Below are 26,099 nucleotides of genomic sequence, written 5' to 3' on the forward strand. Positions count from 1 at the left end.
AAGCCCACAGCAAATATCATTCTCAATGGGGAAGCACTGGGAGCCTTTCCCCTAAGATCAGGAACAAGACAGGGATGTCCACTCTCACCACTGCTGTTCAACATAGTACTGGAAGTCCTAGCCTCAGCAATCAGACAACAAAAAGACATTAAAGGCATTCAGATTGGCAAAGAAGAAGTCAAACTCTCCCTCTTCGCCGATGACATGATACTCTACAGTAGAAAACCCAAAAGTCTCCACCCCAAGATTGCTAGAACTCATACAGCAATTCGGTAGCGTGGCAGGATACAAAATCAATGCCCAGAAGTCAGTGGCATTTCTATACACTAACAATGAGACTGAAGAAAGAGAAATTAAGGAGTCAATCCCATTTACAATTGCACCCAAAAGCATAAGATACCTAGGAATAAACCTAACCAAAGATGTAAAGGATCTATACCCTCAAAACTATAGAACACTTCTGAAAGAAATTGAGGAAGACACAAAGAGATGGAAAAATATTCCATGCTCATGGATTGGCAGAATTAATATTGTGAAAATGTCAATGTTACCCAGGGCAATATACACGTTTAATGCAATCCCTATCAAAATACCATGGACTTTCTTCAGAGAGTTAGAACAAATTATTTTAAGATTTGTGTGGAATCAGAAAAGACCCCGAATAGCCAGGGGAATTTTAAAAAAGAAAACCATATCTGGGGGCATCACAATGCCAGATTTCAGGTTGTACTACAAAGCTGTGGTCATCAAGACAGTGTGGTACTGGCACAAAAACAGACACATAGATCAGTGGAACAGAATAGAGAATCCAGAAGTGGACCCTGAACTTTATGGGCAACTAATATTCGATAAAGGAGGAAAGACTATCCATTGGAAGAAAGACAGTCTCTTCAATAAATGGTGCTGGGAAAATTGGACATCCACATGCAGAAGAATGAAACTAGACCACTCTCTTTCACCATACACAAAGATAAACTCAAAATGGATGAAAGATCTAAATGTGAGACAAGATTCTATCAAAATCCTAGAGAAGAACACAGGCAACACCCTTTTTGAACTCGGCCATAGTAACTTCTTGCAAGATACATCCACGAAGGCAAAAGAAACAAAAGCAAAAATGAACTATTGGGACTTCATCAAGATAAGAAGCTTTTGCACAGCAAAGGATACAGTCAGCAAAACTCAAAGACAACCTACAGAATGGGAGAAGATATTTGCAAATGACATATCAGATAAAGGGCTAGTTTCCAAGATCTATAAAGAACTTATCAAACTCAACACCAAAGAAACAAACAATCCAATCATGAAATGGGCAAAAGACATGAACAGAAATCTCACAGAGGAAGACATAGACATGGCCAACATGCACATGAGAAAATGCTCTGCATCACTTGCCATCAGGGAAATACAAATCAAAACCACAATGAGATACCACCTCACACCAGTGAGAATGGGGAAAATTAATAAGGCAGGAAACAACAAATGTTGGAGAGGATGTGGAGAAAAGGGAACCCTCTTACACTGTTGGTGGGAATGTGAACTGGTGCAGCCACTCTGGAAAACTGTGTGGAGGTTCCTCAAAGAGTTAAAAATAGACCTGCCCTACGACCCAGCAATTGCACTGCTGGGGATTTACCCCAAAGATACAGATGCAGTGAAACGCCAGGACACCTGCACCCCGATGTTTCTAGCAGCAATGTCCACGATAGCCAAACTGTGTAAGGAGCCTCGGTGTCCAACGAAAGATGAATGGATAAAGAAGATGTGGTTTATGTATACAATGGAATATTACTCAGCTATTAGAAATGACAAATACCCACCATTTGCTTCAACGTGGATGGAACTGGAGGGTATTATGCTGAGTGAAGTAAGCCAGTCGGAGAAGGACAAACATTATATGTTCTCATTCATTTGGGGAATATAAATAATAGTGAAAGGGAATATAAGGGAAGGGGGAAGAAATGTGTGGGAAATATCAGAAAGGGAGACAGAACGTAAAGACTGCTAACTCTGGGAAACGAACTAGGGGTGTTGGAAGGGTAGGAGGGCGGGGGGTGGGAGTGAATGTGTGACGGGCACTGGGGGTTATTCTGTATGTTAGTAAATTGAACACCAATAAAAAATAAATAAAAAAAACAAAAAACAAAAACAAAAACAAAAAAATAAATTCCCACCACAAAAATCCAGGAAAGGAACAAATAAAAATATGCACAAAAAGCATATAAAAGGGAATAATAAAGGTAAAAGCAGAAATTCTTGAAGAAAAAAATTGTAGAAAAAAGAGAAAAAGAGAAGACAGACCATTATACAAATAAGAAATGAAAGGGGGGAAATAACCATTGAAAAAGAAGAAATTTGTAAAAAATGAGACTCTCTTCAGATGTCTGGAAATAATTTTGAAAAGCTAAATGAAACTGATAAATGCCTAGGAAAAATAAGTCCTATTAGAAATAAAAACTTACACCATTTTCCACAGAAGAAACAGAGAAAGGTGTCAAGGACATAAAAACATAAAAACCATAAAAAACATACTGTGCCCAGATGTTTTCACAGGGAACTGCTACTAGATCATTAAAAACAAGATGGTACTGATACATATTGTTCTACAACATGGAGAATGAAGGAAAACTTACTAATTTCTTTATGAAACCAGTATAACACTGACACATAAACTTGGTAAAGACAATGCCAAAGAAAAGGGGGAAAATTATAGACCAATTTTATTTTTGAATTTGTAAAACTCTTAATATGTTAGTGAATAGAATTCAACACTACATTGAGAAAATTAAAATGCCATGGTCAAGTGGAATGTATTCTAGAAGTGGAAGGTCAGTTTGATGTGAAGAAATCCATTCATATAATATATATATACCATATTAATAGATCAAAGAAGACAATCATTATTATCTCTAATGTAGAAAAAGCATTTGATGCGATTCAACTTATTTCTAATTTAAAAGAGCACTCAAGAAAATAGGAATTGATGAATACTTTCATAATATGATGAAAAAATATATCTTAGTTCTAAAATCAGCATCCTACTTAATGGGGATTTAGTAAAGGCATTCCTGCTACAATCAAGATCAAGAGTAGAATGTTCTCTATCTCCATTACTCCTTTATATCATACTGGAAGTATTAGGGAAATTGGATAAAAGAAATCAATTAGAGGCATAAAACTGGAAAATAAACTTTTAAAAAAGATTTATTTATTTTTGAGAGTGAGAGAGTGTGCTAGCAAGTGAGTGCAAGAGCAGGGGAAGGGGTGGAGAGAGAGGGAGAGAGACACACTCCGTGCTGAGCACAGAGCCTGAGGCAGGGCTAGATCTCTCCAACCTGAGACCCTGACCTGAGCTGGATGCTTAACTGACTGAGCCATATAGGTACCCCTGGAAAATAAATGTTAACATATTTAGATTAACAGCAGACCTCTCCACAGAGACCTGGCAGGCCAGAAAGGGATGGAAGGATATATTCAGGGTACTAAATGAGAAGAGCATGCAGCCAAGAATACTATATCCAGCAAGGCTCTCATTCAGAATAGAAGGAGAGATAAGGAGCTTCCAAGACAGGCAGAAACTGAAAGAGTATGTGACCACCAAACTAGCTCTGCAAGAAATATTAAGAGGGATTCTGTGAAAGAAAGAGGAAGCCCAAAGAAATAATCCACAAAAACAGGGACTGTATAGGTATTATGATGACACTAAATTCATATTTTTCAATAGTTACTCTGAACGTGAATGGGCTAAATGATCCCATCAAAAGACACAGGGTTCGGACTGGATAAAAAAGCAAGACCCATCTATTTGTTGTCTACAAGAGACTAATTTTAGACATAAGGACACCTACAGCCTGAAAATGAAAGGTTGGAGAACTATTTACCATTCAAATGGTCCTCAAAAGAAAGCTGGGGTAGCAATCCTCATATCAGAAAAATTAAAGTTTATCCCAAAGACTGTAGTAAGAGATGAAGAGGGACACTATATCATACTTAAAGGGTCTATTCAACAAGACCTAACAATCATGAATATTTATGCCCCTAATGTGGGAGTTGCCAAGTATATTAATCAATTAATAACCAAAGTAAAGACATATTTAGGTAACAATACACTAATAGGAGACTTCAACACAGCACTTTCTGCAAATGACAGATATTCTGAGCACAACATCACCAAAGAAACAAGAGCTTTAAATGATACACTGGGCCAGATGGATTTCATAGATATATACAGAACTTTGCATCTGAATGCAACTGAATACACACTCTTCTCAAGTGCACATGGAACTTTCTCCAGAAGAGACCACATACTGGGTCACAAATCAGGTCTTAGCCGATACCAAAAGATTGGGACTGTCCCCTGCATATTTTTAGACCACAATGCTTTGAAACTAGAACTCAATCACAAGAAGAAATTTGGAAGAAATTCAAACACGTGGAGGTTAAAGAGCATCCTGTTTGCAAATGACACTTACCTCCATTAAGTAGGCAAGAAGTACAAAACCTCTAGGAAGAAAATTTTATACACCCCTGAAAAACATAACAGAAGACTTGAACAAATAGAAAGCTATGCTCTGTTCTCAGCTAGGACAATTTTAACACCTTAAAGATGGTCACTCTAATTAATGTACAAATGGAAGGTAATCCCTGTAATAGGATTTTTTGCTAACAGGATTTTTTCCAAAGTTTTTGTTTATTTATTTGACAGAAAGAGTGATTGAGCACAAGTAGGGGGAATGGAAGGCAGAGGGAGAGGAAGAAGCAGGTTTCCTGGGATGCTGGACTGGACTGGGATGCTCAGCCCAATGCTGGACTTGATCTCAGGACCTTGGGATCATGACTTGAGCCAAAGGCAGATGATTAACTGACTGAGCCATCCAGGCATCCACTAAGCTGATTTTTATGGAGCTGAACAAGTGATACTAGACTTACATGAAAAAAATGAACATGCAAGAAGTAGAAAGTCAGTGAAAGAAAATCTGGGTAGGGAGACTTTCCCTATCACATATTAGAACATAAAATTTCTGCAATTTTAACAGAGTAGTGCAGATAGGCAAACATGTCAGTAGAACAGAGTGTAAAACCCAGAAAAAAGACCCAAGAATATATTAAAATTTAAAATATGAGAAAAGGGGCATCTCAAATTATTGGGGCAAAGATGGACTTATAAATAAATGATGCTAGGACAACTAAATAGGCATTTAGGGAAAAAGATAAAATTAAATCCATACTCCATACCATAAGCAAAAGTAAACATCAAATATCAGAAATCTGAATGTAAAGAAATGAAAGTATACAAGTACTACTAGAAACAAATATGTGTGAATTTCTTTATAAACTTGGTGTAAGAAAAGGTTTTTCACTATGACTCAAAGTCTGGATTTAATAAAAGAAAAGAAGTTGATGCTTTTTACTAAATTTTTTTTTGGTATGGCAAAAACACTTTTATAAGCAGTCAAAAGATAAATAACCTGGGAAAAACTGTAACATATATCACAGATAAAGAGTTCATATCCTTTATATATATATAGACATTAGAAATTGAGGGGGAAATGTAAAAAGCCTGATAAAAAACTGAGCAAAAGACATAAGAAGAGGCACTTGGTTGGCTCCCTCAGTAGAACATGTAGTTACTGATCTCAGGGTCATGGGTTCAAGCCTCAGGATGAAGCAGAGTTTACTTTAAAAAAAAAAAAGATATAAGGAAGTAATTCAAAAATGTCTCCTAAATATATGAAAATATATTTTAAAATATATGTTAATCTCACTTATAAAAAGAGAAAGGAAATTAAAACTATTGAGATAAAATTGCTTCTTTTAAAATTGAGGTATAATTGATATACTACTCTATTAGTTTCAGGTATATATGACAGTGATTCAACATTTGTATACATCATGAAATGATCACCACAATAAGTTTAGTTACCATCTGTCACCATGCAAAGTTGACACAATATTACTGACTATATTCCCTATGCTATACGTTACCCTATGACTTATTTATTTTATAACTGGAGGTTGGTATTCTTTTTTTTTTTTTTTTTTTTAATGATAGTCACAGAGAGAGAGAGAGAGGCAGAGACATAGGCAGAGGGAGAAGCAGGCCCCATGCACCGGGAGCCTGATGTGGGATTCGATCCTGGGTCTCCAGGATCATGCCCTGGGCCAAAGGCAGGCGCCAAACCGCTGCGCCACCCAGGGATCCCGAGGTTGGTATTCTTGATCCCCTTCAGTCATTCTTCTCTCCCCCAAACCCCCTCCCTTCTGGTAACCACCAATCTGTTTTCTGTATCTATGGGTCTGGGTTTTGTTTTGTTTGTCTATTTGCTTTTTGTTTTTTAGATTTCACAACATAAGTGAAGTCATGCAGTATTTGTCTTTCTCTGACTGATTACACTTAGCATAATATCCTCAAGGTCTATCATGTTGTCACAAACGGCAAGGTTTCTTTCTTTTATTTATGGCTGAGTAGTGCTCCATTGTGTGTGTGTATATACATAAAACATATACATATATACTTTCACACCACATCTTCTTTATCCATTAATGGACACCTAGGTTGTTTCCATCAAAAAGATGTATTCACCCTACATTTGTCTCAGCATTATTTCCAATAGCCAAGATAAAATTTCTTATGTATAACTTTGAAGATATACCTCCAACAATACAGAACTATATATTCATACATTCTTTTATTACAACAATGTCTTCAGTTGAAAAATACTGGGAATAGTCAGTCCATACTGACTGGACTCTCATGTCCATACATGAGAGTAACCGAATAAACTAAATATATCTACATCATAAAATACTATGCAGCTGTAAAAAAGAATGAGGAAGACCTCTATGAACTAATATATTGATTTCCAGGCATCCATGGTCTGTCACCTTTCCTATAGGAAGGGGAAATAAAAGATACATGAACTTCTTAATTTTTTCCAACAATCTACAAGAAATATTGATATTGGTTTCCCACAGGGGATGGTGGGAATGGGATAAAAAAGAAATGGTATGTACCTTTTTGCATGTACTTCTTTTATACAGCTTACACCTTTGGAACCATGCTGAAATATTTTACATATCCAAAAAAAGCAGTAAGAATGGGGAAAGGGAACCCAAAATTAGTAACAAAGAACCAAATAAACCTGACTATATTCCCAGTAAATAACCATACCCTAGAGAAAGAAAAATAACTAACTAACCTTGAACATAATATTCTGTATAGTCTATCTATAAGCCTATGTTGAACCATAGTTAATTGGTTTGTTTTACAAAATTATATAGGTTAGTAATTCTGAATAATTTCTGGGTATTGTAGGGATGAACAAATAAGTAAATGTGTTGAGAATAATGAAAGTCAAATTTCTCCCTGCCAGAGAAATGAGTTAAAATAGGGGAAGGGTAAAGACTAAAATGAATCCTCTGATGTTGGAATGGAATTGGTGCTATCATTATGAACTCTTGGTTTTTAATAAGGAGATAGTTAGGCAGGCAGATAGATACATGGAAGTATATAGGTACATATATATCTTGTGTTTATGTCCACTGTGAGAGCCTAGAAGCAATCATACTTACTAGCAACGATACATAGTAGCTCTCAGATCTTGGCTTTTAAATATCATTCTCCACTAAAAGGAAATGCAGTTGGCCTAGAAAAATCACAATAAATTGTACCAGAAAAATAAAACAAGTTTTAAAGAACTGATGGGGAAATATGAGAAGGACATAGGCATTATCCTAACAGTACACTTCTTATATTTGCAGGACCTCAACAGAGGGACAGATGGAAGCCATATACTGCTTATTTAAATATTTAAACTGATAGATCAAACTTATAACCTATTAAAAGAGATATAAATGTATATATGCATAAAAACAAAAATCAGAAGATACATGCATAATTTTTACATGACTGCAAGTTGGCAAAATATATCTTAAAAAAAGGATTCAGGAACCAACCCAAAGGGGCTACCACTAAGACTGGGACAATCTGAGTATAAAAATAAATAATAATGGCAATGGGTTATCACTGGCTGAATATAGTAAGAACCTATGAATTTTCACTAATAGAAATAAATGATATGTTAAAAAGAAGGGAAAAAGGAGAGCCCATCCTCACAAGAGATGTTAACCAATGCATAAATTACAAATGATAAGATGAGAAAAACATCATTTGGTAGACATATTACCAATAACTGATTCAGACAAGACTCATCAACAAATGTTAAACTAAAGGACAAAAGTTCAATGAAGAACAGGATGTTTATGTAGCCTATAAATAAATCCTCATAAGATACGTATACATTAAGAAGGAATAGAAACTTTACAGTGAGGAAAACCTTGGTGGACAACACTTTTATTATCAATTTTAACATCACCCAAAATGGGACACATGGATATTATGTACCTCCTGATTTGATGCACTGGGAAGAAGTCAACATCGCTTTTGTAGTATTCCTGCCCAAAAGGCATAACTTGAATCTAATCATGAGCAAGCCTCAGGCAAACCCAACACAGGGGACTTTCTGCAAAATAACCGGCCTGTAATTTTCGAGAGAGGAGGTCATGAAATCCAAGAAAAGGGTGAGATATAAGGAATCTAAAGAGAAAAGACAATTACAGGCAACATGTGATCCCGGACAAGATTTAAAAAAATTAATGGAAAGGACAAAACTGAGACAACTGGCAAACTGGAGCTAATAGGGTTATATCAACATTAATTTCCTGGTAATTATATTGTACTGTATTGGAAATGCACAATGAAGCACTGAGGTATAAAGGGATGATAGATCATTGATTGATGGATCGATACTCAAATAGAGGTGGGGAGACAGAGACAGGAAGAGAGAATGAAATGGTAAAGCAAATGTAATCCGTAAGAATTATGGAATTTCAGTAGTCTATGAAAGCTCTTTATACTATTCTTAATACTTTTCTCTAAGTTTGAAATTATCTTGAAATATTTGGCAGAGCAGAGGGAGTGAGTCAGGATAGAGCTGAAACAAGACTGGCTATAGGTTGATTATTGTTGGAATAATGGGCATAGAAAAATGGGTCTACGATTCTTTTTGTACATGTTTGAAATTTTCCATATTAACAAATTTCTTAAAGGGAGAGGATAAATATTTTTCCATATACTGAATATACTATGTTCTCTTTGTTTCAGTTGTTACCACCCTAATCTAAATAGCCAATCATCTCTTTCCTAAATGACTGGAATAGCTTCCTGTCCACTCTACCTATAGCCTTTCTTGACCTGATAATTATGCTTCTCTGTAATCTTTTAATTGCCTAAGACAGATACCACTAATCCCCATTTAAACTCTCCAATGGATTTCTGGTGGACTACCTGTAAAATTCTAGCTCTTCCCCTTGATTCTTACTGCCCTCCATAAATCAATGTTGCTATCTCTTCTAACTTCTTAACCACTTTCTCCCTCCAGGCAGATTTTTCTAGTGTATAATCCCTGAACCTGCTGAATTTATTTCATCCTTAGGGCCTTTACACATTTGCTGTTCCCTCTACCTGGAATACCTTGCAACTCTCATGTCTTCATCATTTGAGTTCTGTTATCTGTTAATTCCTCAAGATGCCTTCCCCAGTGGTTCCTCAATTGTCACATCACACCACTCTTTTCTATTCTAACCCATCACTCTACAAAATAATTTGTGTTTTTACTAATTGTCAACTTTCCATGCTCCTCACTAGGTATAAAGACCATGGCAAGAGACTTGCTCATTCTTTTCACTGATGGTACAGCACTTGGCAAATATTAAGCATGCCATAAAAAATGTGTGATTTACAAATTCAAATTCTAGTTTTGTTTTTCATTGGTTGAGGGACTTTGGGTAAAACCCCTGGGCAAATTTCTTGGGTAAATTCCTCAATCTTTTCTGAGCCATGGTGTCCTCATCTTCAGAATAGTAGCAATATCCAATGCACAGCTCACTGGGCTGAACATAATATTAAATGCATAAGTACCCGAGAGATACAAAGAAGTATACAATGCATGATTTTATTATTGTAATAAATTGATATTGGGATTATTGACAAGATCATTTCCCCTGTCTGCAAGAGAATGAATTCTAAGTTTTTTTTAGCATGGCATGCAAGCTCCTTCCATTCCCCATTATCTACTCCCTTCTCTCTCTCACTTTCTATCTATATCTCAGAATCTATCCTATCAAATCTCCCCAAATCATGGAATGATACATTTCGAATCTCTGCTCAGGTGCTTCCTTTGCAGGACACACCCAGTCCTCTGACCTCCTGTCTATGTGAGAAATATCCATTTATCTTCAATATTCAGCTGAAATATTTTTTCTACAAAACTTTTCCTAAGCACCTTCTCACACCCTTCATTTCCAGAGTACCAGTTGTACACTGGGTACTCCACCAATGAGATTCCTGATATGATTTATTGTACACATTTGTTTTCATGACTGTCTTTTCCACTGTACTGTGGGTTCTCTGAGGGCAGGGACTGTAGCTTTTTACCTGTGTGTTCTCCCACTGACTCAGAGTAAGCCCTTAATAAATGATTATTGGATTTTTATCATCATCATCTTCTTACAGAGAAAGAATGGCCAATGATGACACAATTTTTCAGAGTAAACAAATGCAGATAAACTGGGAGATTGGGTTCAAGTCATGGTTCTGACCCTGGGCAAACCACTTTCCAACTCTAGAGCCTTTTCTGTCATATTAAAGGACCAGAACAATATATAAACTCCCTTCCAGCACAAAATTTCATGCTTTCCATTCCTCAGTACCAGAATTATACTCTAATTGGGATGTCAGAAGTGTGGTTGCTGGGCCTCATGGAGATAGGCGTAGACCTTCCACCAGGGACTGGGGACTCCCAGGTCTAAACCAACCTAAGCTAGAGCTGTCCTTCATGCCTCCCTGCACAGCTCTTATCTGACCTTAATGATCACTGCTCTCAGTGAGAGATCCTTTGAGCTGTAATTACTAATTGATGTTTGTAAAGTCTTTGAAATTCTCAGGTGACAGATGTAATCAAAGGCCAATTTATTATGATAATTGTTATTAGTACAGCTCCTCATTATTTGTTGATGTTAACGGCAGGGCCAGCAGGTGTTTCAAGATTGAGCAGGGGATTGTGGCTGGCCATATCTTGGGGGAAAAAGAAATAAATGTGGATGTGTGGGGAATCTGAGGTCTTTTAAGGACCCCTGCTGGTTTCAGTCTAGCCAGATTCCATTTTGTTGGGTTCTGAGTCAGCATGAAGCAAGGTGCTAAATGTACAAGGCTGCCTAATGGCATTTTTACATGCAAAAGTTCAAATCCAGCTCAGTCTTTTGCTTCTGGAATGTGCTTTGGCACGTTTTGAGTCTTGGCTTGCTCATCTGTTAAATGAAGATACATACAGTATCAATTTACACTTGCTGTGTAATTGTGCAATTTACACTTGCTTGAGGCAAGTAAGAATGGATGTGGGAAGACCAATTAGGAGGCTATTGAGGTTTCCGAGGCAAGAGATGATGATACTCAGGACTGGGATGGTAATACTGGATATGAGAAGAGTATATGGACTGAAGAAAATTTCAGAGTATAGAACTAGTAAGATTTGGTGACAAATGGATATAAAAGTGAGGTGTCCTTTAGATTTCTAAAATAGGGAAGACCTAGGGATCTTTTTGGAGAGGAGAAATGAACAACAATTTTTAAGAAGTTGTTGCTTAATATTTCCATCAGTCTCTCATAGGCTTTTTATGTCAATCTCATCAACTCTGTAGACTGCTAAATTGAGTTAATGGGTTTGCAAAATTGAGGGCCATGACGTAAAAGTTGGACTTAACCAACATTCAGTTTCTAGGAAGGGCTTGCAGAACTGCCCACTTGTTTCCCTGTAAGTGCATTCTTAACCTCCCTTTGAAGTCTGACACTTCCTTTCTCTTTGATGCATCCATTGCACCAACTGGTGTCTCTATACACAATGGACTTCACTGATTTTGTTTCTCCTCCCTGAATTATCTCCTCTTGAACCCTGTGCAGTCTACTCAAATTTGATTGATGGATTTTGTAAGTCTCTTCACCCACTGAATTTTTAAAAGATTTATTTGAGAGAGAGAGAGAATCTGAAGCAGGCTCTGCACTGAGCATAGAGCCCGACCTCGGGCTTGATTCCACAATTGAGAGATCATGACCTGAGCCAAAACCAAGAGTCACTTGCTTAACCAACTGGGCCACTCAGGCACCCCTGTACACCCACTGATTTTGCTTTTTCTTTCATTAGTACACGTCCACATTCTAACTCATATATATCACCTATGATATTCTGATGATAGTTGAAATTGAGTGTTTATTGTATGCTAAGCACCATGATAAAAAATTTTAATGCATCTTCATATTTAATATTTACAGGCATTTTTATAAAGTTGATAACATAGGCATCGAAATTTTCCAAATGAGAATGTGATTCAGAAAGTCTAAAATACTTTCCTAATGTTACATGGATGGTCAGTGCCAATCTATGCAACAGACCTCATTCTAGGTATATTCATCAACAATGCCTATGGAAAAAAACTTTGAGATTCATTAATCTTATTTAATAGAATTAATTAGTGGCATTAATGCTATTATACAGCACAAGAAACAGAATCTTTGACTGTAAATGCCTCCATTAAATTACAGTTTAATACTGTATCATAATGTCAATGGAGAAGGGGCTAATGGAGTGCTGGAGCAAAGATATTATAATATTGGCCAGTATCTCCTTAGGGCTCCTAATATAAGGATGTATATGATAAGCTTCCCTTCTAGTGTCTCCCATGAAAAGCATGTATGCTTCTTTCTTCCCCCTAAGAGAAACTTTGCTAATCTGCCATATACTTCTTTTTGCCTTCACTTCCAGGAAGCTCAAGAGGTAGAGATAATGTTCTATCTCATTAACCACCTATATTAAGGCCTCTGGTGTAACAATAATCCTTCTTCCACTGAGTGAACTTAAAATTTTCATTAAATATGTATACATATCCATATATATACAACATAATTATGTACACATGCTAAAATGTTTGTATTATGTATATATACACATATACTGAATTTGCACACACACACACACACATACTCATGTTAGCAATATTTTCTTTCAAAAGGTGCTTAGGAATGTGCACAAAGTTATCACACCTATTGTTTATTCCTCTCAAAGTGAGCTTGGGAGGGCACATCTCACCCCATTTGACAGATGGGGAAACTGAAGTTTAGCAGGCCAGTATTCAGTTTAAGTACCTGAAAAACATGAGCTAATTTTTAAGCCCTTGGATCCAGTTTCCAAATTCAGAGGTATCCAAGTTTTTTCACCGTTTGGGGGCCAACTGAGCCAAACTTCATGGGGACTCTTGGCTTTGAATGGAAGCAGAAACTCCTGCTATGTGGAAATTAAGGCTACTATTTCCACAAACCTTTTTTAGGACTGAGGGCTGGAGCACTGATGCCCCAAGACTTAGGCTGACAAGATTATCAGCTGTCAACATTTGGGTAACCTTCATTTCCTTTTCCAAATGAGCCTAAAATCTATTTGTATCAAAAGGAAAATGTTCTTGGTCCCTCAGGTCTCATACCATGATAATAAAATCTGTAGGAACTGTAAGTGAGTGGAAAAATAAATTAGCAACCTGGGAGAGTTCATCTTGGTATTTGTACAAGGTGACACTCAGGGAATTTCTCTGTCACTTGGAAAGAGAAGTTTGAGCCCCAGCAGGCCTTCTGTAGAATTTCAGAACTTTCAAAAGCAGGTGCTAAGGCTCAGATGGTGGGATGGAGCCCAGGATCCGAGGACTGGGAAGCAGGGCTAGGCATATTGATGGGGCATGAAACCTAGAGTCTAGTGACAGAACAGAACTGGGAGGAACATTGAACAGGCCTAAGCCCTTCAACATGGTTACAGAAAGGCTTTGGTGGTAACCCTGGATTCCAAATGTCCATTTCAATCCTCTGCTGCTACAGAGATGATATCCAGAAACACATCCTAACATAGGACTATGGCAACAAGTCAGAAAAAGGCTATGTGGGAGGTCTTTGGTTCAGAGTTTTCTGTTACTCTGGATAAACAGCTCTCCCAGCTCTGATGGCTGGGAGAGGTCTAAAGTTTTCTGAGGCCTCTCAACCACACTGCATGCTAGACTTGAAGAACCATTGCCTTTCAAAGTGGAATAGTGTCACAGAAAATATTAGATATTTCTTTACCATGAATCCATGGAGATAAAGAAAGAAACCTGTAGCTAAAATCCCTTCTTCAGGATGAAGGAAGTGAGATTCTCTAAGATTGTTGGGTGTTTCTGGTAGTCCATCCGTCCACTGATTTAAATGGAGTCACTTTGTCTGTGAGACAAATCAGGAAGTAGCACAGGTGATACTATCTTCTTAGTGTCTGGGATGCAGTAGATGCTCAAAAACAGAAAGTTCCCAGGATTTGTGATAGGATCTGCACAGGTGCTTCAAGAGTAAGTGTGGGTATTGTGGGAATTTGAAGGAAAATTTTCATAATGGTATATAATGGGGGAAGTGTGGTGGTCATTAGGGATGTTCTCAAATATCCTACTTTGTGTTCTAGGCACATAGTTGGAAGCACTGCCTCATTCTTTTTGAAGTTCAGCATGGCTGCATGCCTAGCCTTGATCAACGGAATGTGATAGTGCTGTGTGTCATTTTGTGTGGAACTTTAGAACCAGTGCCCTGTTTGCCATATTACTCTTTCTCTGCTTTGGTGATTGTGGAAGCGTATGTCAAGATGGGCTTTCCATTAGCCCAAGCCCATCTATGACTAGGATAAACAGAGCCCTTCAGCCAGCCCATTTTGGACATGTAGGAGGAGTGAAAAATATTTTTTTCCTGATAATACACTGAAACTTCATGGTTGTTTGTTACTATAGCATAGTTTGTCCTAACCAATATAGAAATTTTCTTATACATTCCCTGACAGAATATTTAAGACACAAGCCACGAGAGATCCTGTGTGATCTTTACTCTAACCTCTTTTGATCTTGGGTCTCCCACATATTCTCATTCCTTGGTCCACCTGAGCTTTTCCCACATGACATGTGAGCAGTCACTAAAGTAGAAAGAGGATCAGGACATGAGGTTGGGAGGAATAAGATTACTCCCCAAAGACAAAATCTATTTTTTCATAAGATTCAACAAGAACAGAGGTCAGGCTTGGAACCATATGTGAAACATTAAACTAAGAAAAAGAAAACTTGAAATGGGGTTAGGAAGCAATTAAGTCATGGGTGAGTCATGGCAGTCAACAGCTGCCACATAGACATGGTTTCTGAGGTCAGGTAAGGATGCTCCAACGTTACTCTCCTTAGGAGAGGAGTTGCAGGAAACCAGCAAAAGGGAAAAGAGAACAAATACTACAATTGTGACAGGTGACTTCTATGGATTTTCTCATTTACTTTCCCCAAATTTGGGGAATGTAGATCATTAATTTCATCATACATCATGATATGTTAAGTAACAGCTCAAGTTCACATCACTAGAAATAGCCATAATTCAAAGCCAGGTCTGTCTGATGCCTGCCTCTCAATTATTTCTATCCCACTATGCCGCAGAAAACCAATCTATGTACAAACATTCTTTTAATAGTGTTTGGACACAACTAAATATAGCTTCTTCCAATACGTTCAGCAACACAGAATTCCCCCTAACCCAGCTCTACCTAGATAATCCTAACTGTTATAATGTGATTACACTGCAAACATGAGGACCCATTCAAAATAGCATCTGGCTTCCAACTGCTCTCAAGAGGCAATTGAGTTCAGGAGCTGGAAGAGAAAGCGGGAGAATGAGAACAATCACCCTTCTACTTCCCACTTTTCTTATTTAGATCACCATTTGGCAGAGGCATCATCCAGGTTAAATGTGCCTCTACATGATGAAAAAGATATGGCAAGGAAAGTGTTTTCCCTTCTGTATAGAACATGTACAACAGCCCTGCCCAAGAAAAGGTGGCTTCTGGTGGATATTTGCATGAATTTGCCACACTTGTTTTGCATCCAACCATTAATTATGGTCCTTTCAACTTCACAATCATGGCTAATGGTGGTGGGGATGCAGAGAACAGTAGATTCAGCAGACCTCATTTTGGGAAGAGTGTGTGTGTGGGGGAAACAATGAAAAACTGCACCCACCTGCTGTTTACAACTGAGACAGCTACTTTGGGTACCATTTGGAAGATTCGGAGGAAATCAAGGCTGCCCAGGAGCCCGGAGCTTGGGAAATGAGACAGCTGGGGAAAAGTCTTACTATAATGATGGAATGAAGGTCCTTTAGGTGTCATCTCTCTGTGGTGAAAATAGCTCAGAACCACATCTCATGCTCCACTGGATGGAAATTCAGACTGTGCTGACACTTAACGTATTTGGTGCCTTTTAGAATTTAATATCATTCCTCATTTAATTCTCAAAATGACTGTGTGAAATGTGTATAACCATTTTGATTCTGTAAGTGAGGAAACAGTCACAGAAGACGAGAAACAGTCCATACTATCATTCATCCACCCATCCAACAATCATCAAGTATCTACATTTGTCAAATACTGTACTTGGTATGGAGAATAAATCAGCAAACAAACCAGAGCTACTACCTCCTGGAGCTCTCAGTCTAAGAGGGAGTCATGCACTACACAAAAACAAGTGAAATTTAAAATATGCTCAGTGCTGTAAAGAAAAATAGGTTAACATGCAAGTGTGTACTGGCATGGACAGGTCTTAGATAACAAGACTAGAAAGTTCCCTTTGGATAGGACACTGAAGATGAGGCCTGAAAAATGAGAAGATAGTACTTGCATAAGGGCCCCAAAGAGAGAAAAAATACCTTGGGATGTTTGAGAAATAATGTTTTAGAAAATGGTAAAGAGAGGAGGGATAGTGAAAATGTAGCAGGTGTGGTCTAATGATATCTGAAGCACAACGCAGGTTCTGAGCACCACTTTTTAAGGAGAGCACTGGAGAAATGGAATATGTCTATGAGAGTACAGAATAAATAGGATTAAGGAGATACGGACAATCATGCCATGTGAGAAACAGAAGTAACTTCACATTAAAATATCAATAAGAAAGCCTGTGTGGCCAAAGATGGTAGTTGGTACTGTCATATTTTCTCCAAGAGGCTGACATGGGAAAGAAAGATTAGATTTGTCCAAATCACCACAGGTGCCCAAGAGTAGAGAGTTAAGGAGACCAAATCTGACTTTATAGAAGGAAGAAAGTTCTAATAATTTTACCTGCTCCACAAAGGAGTCAACTCTTCTCCTCCAGAGAATTGCAGTGGTCGAGGTGAGGCTCTATAATGCCCTGCCAAGAATGTTTTATTGGAGATTTCTTTGTTGGCTGCTGGTCTGCGTTAGATGAGACATTGCAAAATCATCCAATTCTAAAATGCTGTAATAGATCTATAATATAGCTACATCTAAAACAAATGGTTACAATATAGCCTGATTCACAAGAAAGACTGGCAGTGAGTATTCAGCACCAAGGACAGTGCTCTGATGGTCAGCACTGCCCTTGTTTTCTTCATGTAAGAAAGCAACAATGGGTAAATGTGATATTACTAATCTGATCAAAATTCCCAATAAAAGTGCCTGTCAACAACCTGCACTTCATAGAAATGCCTGCAATAACTGAGCACCATGCCTCATAATGCACATCATACTTGGGCTCTCCATAGTGTTTATAGGGCTGGATTAAAATACGCCACATTCATATAGATTACTGTAGAGTTTACAAAATGTCCTTATCCTCATCCTATTAATAGTCAACATAGACCTTATGTCAACATGTAATGAGCAACCTTCACATTCCTAAATTTAATGACTAATTATTTGACACATTATTTCACTTATGTATTTATTTTTAACATAAACACTATGGGCAGGGATTTTTGTTTGTTTGGCTTGCTGCCTTATTCTAGGGACTCAGAAGAAGTGCCTTTTAAAAAATATTTTGTTTATTTATTCATGAGAGACATAGAGAGAGAGAGGCAGAGACATAGGCAGAGGGAGCAGCAGGGTCCCTGCAAGGAGCCCAATGTGGGACTTGATTCCAGGACCCTGGGATCATGGTCTGAGCAAAAGGCAGATGCTCAACCACTGAGCCACCCAGGCACCCCAAGAAGTGCCTTTTTTGACGTAAAGTATATGCTTCCTAGATGTTTACTAATATACTATTAGTATTACAGTATACTAGTATACTAATACAATAGGGTTTTGAATGTAGTTAGTCTGATTATGAAGGCTATTTAGCTATTCTGCTAAAATGGAAAAAAAAACCTCTCCTTAATATCCATAGAATAAATGTATCTGGACCCTAAAATTTTCTTACCCTGTTCTGACTGAAACTTGCAGATAAGGTTGGGAGCAATAAAATTAGATTGATAGTGAATTATTCAACCTGGCCCATAAACATCCTGCAACAAATGGCCATTTTTACTTTCATTTAATTTGTTTTAATTTAGTATGACTTTGCCCTATCCTTTGGTTTTAATCTTCTAGTGATATAGAAATATCTTGACCCAAGATATTTTTTCTTCTTTTATGAGAGGAACAAAGCACCATTTGAAAAAAAAGTCAAACCTAGTGCTTTTGTCTTCTGGCTTGCTTTATAGTTACTGATTTTCATGTTTACCTATAGTTTCCTTTGCTACTTCACCTTTTCTTTGTAGACTGTTGTTTTCTGGCATTTTAAAGGATAGACTGGAAAGCTGCCTTTATGTTTAAAACTCTATACTCTTCAAAAATTCTTAGTATCAAAAATGAAGTAGTTATTTATTCCATCCTGTCTAAAGTGGGGAAACTGGCATATATTTACACTCATCAATCCTTCAATTTCTTTTAAGTTTTTGTTGACATAATAACAAATTATAGACCCAGAGTACAATTGTTAATTTTTTACATTACACATTTTCTCTTTAAGTAATTGTTTTTGTATTAACCTTCTCTTCTATAACATATTTATAGCCAATTATTTAGCATTTACACTATGTTTAATTAGTTTCCATGCTCACTGTGGGTCTTTTCATTCCATATATCTCTGTTCTTGATTTCTTTATTTTTCTTCATTGCTTGGTCAATTGCCTCTTTGAATGATTTATTAGAAGCAGGGCATGTGGGAGCCCCTGGATACTGAGAATGTCTTTCTGATGTATTTGCACAAGAACAACGACTTGGCTGATAAGGAATTTGTGGGTTATAACATTTTCTCCTCAAAAATCCTCCAGGCTTAACTGCATTGTCTGCTGCCCTTTACAAGGTGGAGAAATCTGAGAGGGGCCAGGCAGAGATTTGTTAGGCTGTGAATGGTTTTTCTGCTCCTATGACCCTTTAACTTAACTCTTTTTAGTAAAACTCAATACTAAACACAGTAATTTGACATAGTGTGTAGTTTTTCCCTTGCCAGAAGAAAACAAACACACTGAGTGCCCAGCTTCACAGCTTTTCCTCTCTGTTCCTGTGAGGCCAATGACACACTCAAGACTGTTGGCATAAGCACACACCCAATTCTCTTAATTCCCTTCCTGCAAATCTTAGTTCCAAAACAGGAGCACAGTGGTGTGGGATCAAAGGCATAATTAATTATTGTTATGTATTCATCTCAAAGCAGTAGTAGAAACTGCTTCTTAGATGAGGCAGCTTCAGGGTGGGGTGACTTTTTTTCCCAATGGCAACACTCTGTGTCATGAGAAAGTCCACTGTGCTGCAGTTTGGGAAGCAAAACCTCCCACAGTCCTCCTGTGTCACCTGCTGTTCTGCTCAAGGGCCAACAATGCTTGGGTTGAGGAAATGCCTCCTGGGGTCCATTTGTCAGTTTCTTGGGTTCTACAGATTTGGTCTCTTGCTGGGTTTTTATTAGAGTCTTGGTAGGAATGTGACAGTGAACGGAGTGCAGCTGCTACTCTTCTTCACAGCATGGAAACCCAAAAGCACCTCTTGACATGTTGCCAAGAGCAGGAAAAGTCACATCTTCTCAGAGTTGTGCTCTATCAATAAACTGGCCAGTCTGAGATACAGAGAACCAGGAACAAGATGGGCCCCCAGATGCTTTCTGCTCATCTTTATGTCTTCCTCCTCAATACATCAGAGTGTTTCATGCAGAGGGAAGGCCAGATGGACAGATGGAAGGCAGTCTGGCGGCTTCTCTTTGTAGTTTTAAACTCTCTGTGAGGAATGTTGCTTGAGCAAGTAATAAATGCAGAACTGAAATACCAATGTGGAATTTAAATGGCTATGTGGACATTTAAAATGTTAATTAGTTCCTCAATCCAGGTTTCTTGTAAGGTAATGACTGCCACCGACAGACTAAACTCTCTATCTTGGCCACCAGAGCCTACAGAGGCTACTCTCCACACACTTCACCAGATCTTGCTTTTGTTTCAGCTTTCCCTTCTCCAGTGAGCTTCTCATTTCTGTGAGAAGAAATACTGTGGAACATGGCACACACCATATTCCCTTATTTTATAAAAAGCTCTTGGAGGGCACCTACAGTGTAACCTTAATAGGAACTATAGGACCTAGCATATGTCACTATTTGTTCTATATTTGTTGAACGAGATATAGAAACCTGAGATATGTCCACAAAACCATTCTAGATGGAAAATACTTGTGTCTTAAGAGGAACTAAAGATACTGAACTTGCAGAAAATAAGACCAGATGGGTATGTTTGAACAGAGGGGAGGTGGACAGTAGGAATGATCTTATGTAACTGAAAGAGTGGTTCTCTTGGGGCCTAAAGGTATGGACCAAGGGCAACTGGTAGAAGCTATAATAAGAGATATATTTCAAGCCACAGCCACCTCAAAGATCAGTAAAGTTTAACCATATAAAGAAGTGAGTTTTCTGTCATTGGAGATATTCAAGAATAAGCACTAATACCAGCTGAATGTGATGTTGTAAGTTTGATTGTTTTAGGTGTAGGGGGAGAGAAGTGGGTATTTGGTAACCTTTCAGATCTTTTCTAGCCCTATGCTTTTGTGATGTTATGACTGGCATCCCATTTTGATCAAAGAAATATTTGACATTAAAAAAGGTTATCTTATCTTTGGGAGAAGAAAGTATTTTCTAATGTGACTATTGGTAATGGTAAAGAGTTCATATGCACTGATTAACTACAACATGCTTAGTGCATTCACAGATAACAAATTGATAGGTATTACTTTGTAGGTGAGGATATCAACCCTCAGATAGGCATGTGATTTGCCCAAAGGGGATCTGAAAGACCTTTTTATCTTTTATTGTTTTGACTTATTTATTTTTAGAGACAGAGTATGAATGTATATGTGGGCATGTGGGGTTGGGTTAGGAGGGGCAGAGGGAGAGGCAGAGAGAGAATCCTATGCAGCCTCCACACCCAGTGCAGAGCTTGATCCCACAACCCCAGGATTGTAACCTGAGCTGAAATCAAGAGTTGGATGCTTAACTGACTGAGCCACCCAGGCACCACTGAGGTGTGCAAATTTTTTCCGTAAAGGGCCAGAGAGCAAATACTTTAGGCTTTATGGGGCATAAAGTCTCTGTCTAAACTACTCCACTATTCTGTTATAGAATCAAAGTAGCCTTAGAGTATATAAATGAATAGGCATTACTGTACTAAAAAAAAAAGTATATATATAAGTCATGAGGCTAGATTTGGTCCACAGGGCTTAGTTTGTCAAGCTCTGCTCTAAAGCCATGCTACTTTTCATTTGAGAATGGGAAGATACAAACAAGGCAAGAAATGGCCTCTATGTGGCCATACTTACTCCATTTGCTTTGCTGAGTGCCTGGAAGTAGATGCTGTAGCTTTTCAGAGGGGAAAGAGGAGGGTTCCAGTATCCATTGTATGTCTTATTGTCACCCACTGTAAATGGCTGGGTGACAGGCAGGTTGGAAGGCTTCAATTCAGCAGCAAAGTAGTGTAGAGAATCAAGGCTGGAGGCATTTCTATAGCTCACAGGCACCGAAAAGCACTCAATGATGTCAGCTGCCCTTCGTGACTTCTGAAGTCGTTCCTCCTTGACAACCAGCTGATAAACACTGGACAGGAAAGAAAAGCAGATGAGCAACTATCTGGAGGGATGAACTTGTTGTTCATCATTATTTCTGTCTACAACTAAACCTCCCTCCTGAGCTTTAGAATTAATAAACTCATTGCTTTGTAGAAGTCTATCTCCATTTAGAGATCTCAGGGACAGCTCATCCTGAATATATTCAAAATGCAATATGGTCCCAAGCCCAACAAACCTGCCTCTTCCTTCTACTTTTCTTTCCTTAGTAAAGTATAGCATTATCCATCAAGTGGTGATATCATGAGTCTGGGGCCCATTCGTTATTCCTACCTACTTAGATCTCACTGTGCCTCTGTAATCAAAAGGCCCTGTTGACATCAGCAATCCGTACCTGCCCTTCTCCTTGTTGGACACTTCTTTACTTATTACCTGAACTCAACTGGTCTCTTTGCCTCTAACTTATTTATCATCTAACTAGCCAACTCATTGATCTTCCTGAACAAATAATATTGTTCCTCTTCAAGCACTCTCATAAGCTCTCCATTATCCAAGTGATATAATCTAAACTCTTCATCTTGCCATTGAGGACACTTGTGCCTGGCTTTCAGCCTGTCTTTTGGAAACTCTTAGGATGAATCCCTCATTTCAGCTGCTCCAGACCCCGTGCTATTGCACAAGCATCCTGTAAATCCCACTCCATGTCATCATCAGGTCATGCTTCCTCAACCTGCAGTGCCATCCACTTCTGCCTGTGGAAGCCTTTCCCTAAAGGCTGAGTCTTTCATCTCCTCAGTGAAGTCCATCTAGACCCTCCCAATCGAATGAGTCTTCCACCTTAATTTCCCTACAATTCATTACTGGATATCTTTTTGGGATTGCAACAATATGTGCATGAAACTACTATTTCTCTGGCTAGACTATGACCTTTTGGACAGTGGGAGCTGTGTCTGTTATCTCTGCATCATTTCCCCCACCATACACTGCTGAGTAGGTTGCCTAATACTCATTCAATGATCAGTGAATGCTTGTTCAAGCAAACCAAATTAAATTGAGTTAAAATTGAAAGTAGGCATGAAACCAAATATGACTGGATGCAGACTCCCTAATCAGGATAAACGGTGAATACTCCAAGCTCCTGTCTAGTAATCTTGTATCATTTCCTTCAACTTAGAAGGAAGAAAGAAGGTGCTAGTCTGTGGAGAGAGATGACCAAGCCTTTACTGAATACCAGCTATATGACAAATGTGTAAGCTCTTTTTATAAAAGTTATCCTAAAGTTTGTGAAATTGGATAGCATTTTACTATCTCTTTGAATGCCCACAGTTTGTATTTCTCTTGAATAAATGCTCTTCTTTTAGAAGACATTAACTGCATAGACCTTTGGGACCCCTGATCTAAGACAAAAAAACAATTTCCCAAAGAGTGCCCCCAGGAAAATTTTGTGAATTAATTAAGTTATTGCAGTAGTGGCCCCAAACCAATCATTTAAAGATGGTATTGCAAGCTAGCACATGGTTTATGAAAATGGAATGTGGTTAGGGCTACCATTCTTAACTTAGGCTGTCCATCTAAAGACATTTGGTTAATAAGTACAACTTGGGCAAAGACAGAATCACAGGACTATTTCATTTAAAAAAAAAGATACAGAGGGACTGACCCAAGAAAACATGACACACTCAATATGGCAAGTCTTCCCCTGAATGTCCTTTAGCATGGGAGTTGTCAGTGATATAGATGGAAAAGAAAGAAGATGTGAATGTTTGCCACACTTAGAAGAGATGATATCTGAGTTGAGGTGAGCAATGGCTCAGTGAGCATGTGTGCTGTCTGATGGGCACATCTGAATGAGAACTAGTGGACTGAAGGGCATGTGAGTGGTATGTGAGTGAATGTGCCCCACCTCTCTGTGAGTGCAGACTACGACTGTGTGTGAACAATGCCTGAATGAGCATCTGAAGGACCAGGTGTCTAGAAACTCAGAGAAAACTTGAATGGGCATACAGAAACTGAACAAACATATATACTCTTTGAATGAGTGGTGTGATATGCAGATGAATGTCACCTAAGGTGTGTACAACTCAATGTGTGTGACATCTGAGTATGTATATGTGTGTGTGACATCACCCATATATATTCATAAAACTGAAGTTAATAAATGCCTAAATTAAATTAGGACTTCAGAGCTCATTCCCTCCTCAACTGTGGCATCCTTCTCAATGGTACAATCACTTTGTTTATCAGGACAGCTAAGCTCAAAACAGTCTCTGAAAGACACTGCAAAGACCCAAGACCCAAACTAGAGGTCATGAGGTGGAAGTGGAGGGGGGGGGTCTTTGATAGTTTTCAGGACTCCTATTGCTTTATATATTAACAGCAGTTTCAAGTAAAGCTTTGGATCTGGCTAGAGCATTAAGGACTCTGTGTTGAGGATTCATGATTCATGCAACACTAATCTATGACCGAAAAAGCAAAAGGCAATGAAGGGTGAAGGAGCAACAATCTGTTGAGTCTACCTGTGGAGGCTTGTGGCGGCACCTACAATACTGAATTGGGCTTGGAGGCACTCAGCCTATCCAGCCCTTATGCCCTCCTGACCAGGTCAGGAAGCATGAACAGCCTCATCCCTAGAACAGGGGTTGCAAAGAGCTCTGATCCCTGCTTTCCCCTGAGGCCCAGTACTACTCTTGGGTTAACCGTCCACATAAGATCTCTGTTTTTGTTTCTATGCCCAAAAATCTCATGCCATTCCTGACTCCTGTCACCTTTTCTCTCTAAATTGAGAACCAAAAAGCCTTAGGAGCTTCACTGGGGCTGGATCCCATTCCTGGAGTCCCTTTCTGTTGTCTTTGGCCCTATACTATGATGGGATGGATCAAGAAGAGGCACAAGGCTAGCCTGAGTAATGTCCACGGCTGGGATGCGATTCCACAGTTGTGAACAGCTAAGCAGTGGGTGTTTGCTGGGCTCTAACACAAGGATGCTGCCAAAGGCCACAGAGGGAGGCAAAATATGTCTCTAGGGGTCAGCCTGTGATCTTGCCACCAATCTATTGACAACTCACTTGTCAACTCAACTCCACTTAGCAACCAGATTATAGAAGATGCTGGGGCTGACGGCAGACAGCAGTGCCCCATGATTGTCAAATTGCAGCAAAACAGAAAGCCAGACATCTCATTTATAGTTTACTATCCCTCTCTTTTTCTCTACCTTCCTTCTTTTTCTGTAAGGCACCAAAATGTATACAAGGCCTTCTGAGTATTTTTTACTTGGCCTAAATTATATAGCTCTATCTTACCCAACTTCTTCTGAAATCACAAAGCCTGGCAAAGGAGGGGAGTGTTAAGCTGTGTTGTCAACATACAGTTCACATACAATTGGGATGAATGTGCCAATGTATAGCCAGCAATATTCTCAGACCCACAGTACCTACGGCTTGTCCCTTCAGAGGCAAATCTGCAATTGCAGCCAGAAAACCATACACTACTTTGTCATATAAATTTTTTGTCAAGGGATCCAGCCTCTCTCAAAGATCAGGTAACTCTGATGAAGGGGGAGGAAGGAAGAGATGGCACGTGCAAGCCATGCAACAATCTTTTCCCTGATCATACGTTTTAGGAAGTGAGAGTGGGGGTGGGGGTGCGTGGGTTGGGGGACAAGACAGTTTCTTCTTGTTTCCTGTGGTAACTTCATTCTGATCACCATTATCTTGGAAATACATTGATCTCAGCTCTTTTCAGCTTGCTGGTAACAATAAAATCACATCTAAATGAGAACTCCCCAAAAGGTGTATCTTGAGTGCAAAAGAAGTGGACGCAATAAACTATTCAGGAGCATTTGGTAAAAAAAGAAGGGATTTTTTTTTTTTTTGTAGAAAATTCCTGATAGTATAAGAGAAGAACTTAAGATGCTCACCTCATAACATATAGCATTTACTCAGACATTTTCCCTTCCTGTGATGTCCCCTCTATTTCTTCCAGTGAGAAGATGGGTGTTTATGACCATATTTTCCACATAAGTTCTCCAAGAGTCTCTTCTGGCAGAGCCCCGAAAGCAGCTCCACCCAAACAGGGAAGGTAAAGTTTGTACCTTCTT

General features: G+C 38.6%; 1 protein-coding gene across 13 annotated transcripts in view; it reads right to left on the reverse strand.

Annotated features, from left to right (window-relative positions):
• Positions 1 to 26,099, reverse strand: part of PTPRT (protein tyrosine phosphatase receptor type T) — a 1,044,320-nt gene that overhangs the window by 228,964 nt on the left and 789,257 nt on the right. For all 13 annotated transcript variants that reach the window (XM_035705859.2, XM_049100205.1, XM_049100203.1 and 10 more), the window contains exon 12: positions 21,762 to 22,035. In XM_035705859.2, the coding sequence (XP_035561752.2) occupies positions 21,762 to 22,035 (274 nt within the window). The remainder of the gene's footprint in view (positions 1 to 21,761; positions 22,036 to 26,099) is intronic.

This window comes from Canis lupus, chromosome 24 (genome assembly GCF_003254725.2).
Source record: "Canis lupus dingo isolate Sandy chromosome 24, ASM325472v2, whole genome shotgun sequence".
NCBI classification, from domain to species: Eukaryota; Metazoa; Chordata; class Mammalia; order Carnivora; family Canidae; genus Canis; species Canis lupus.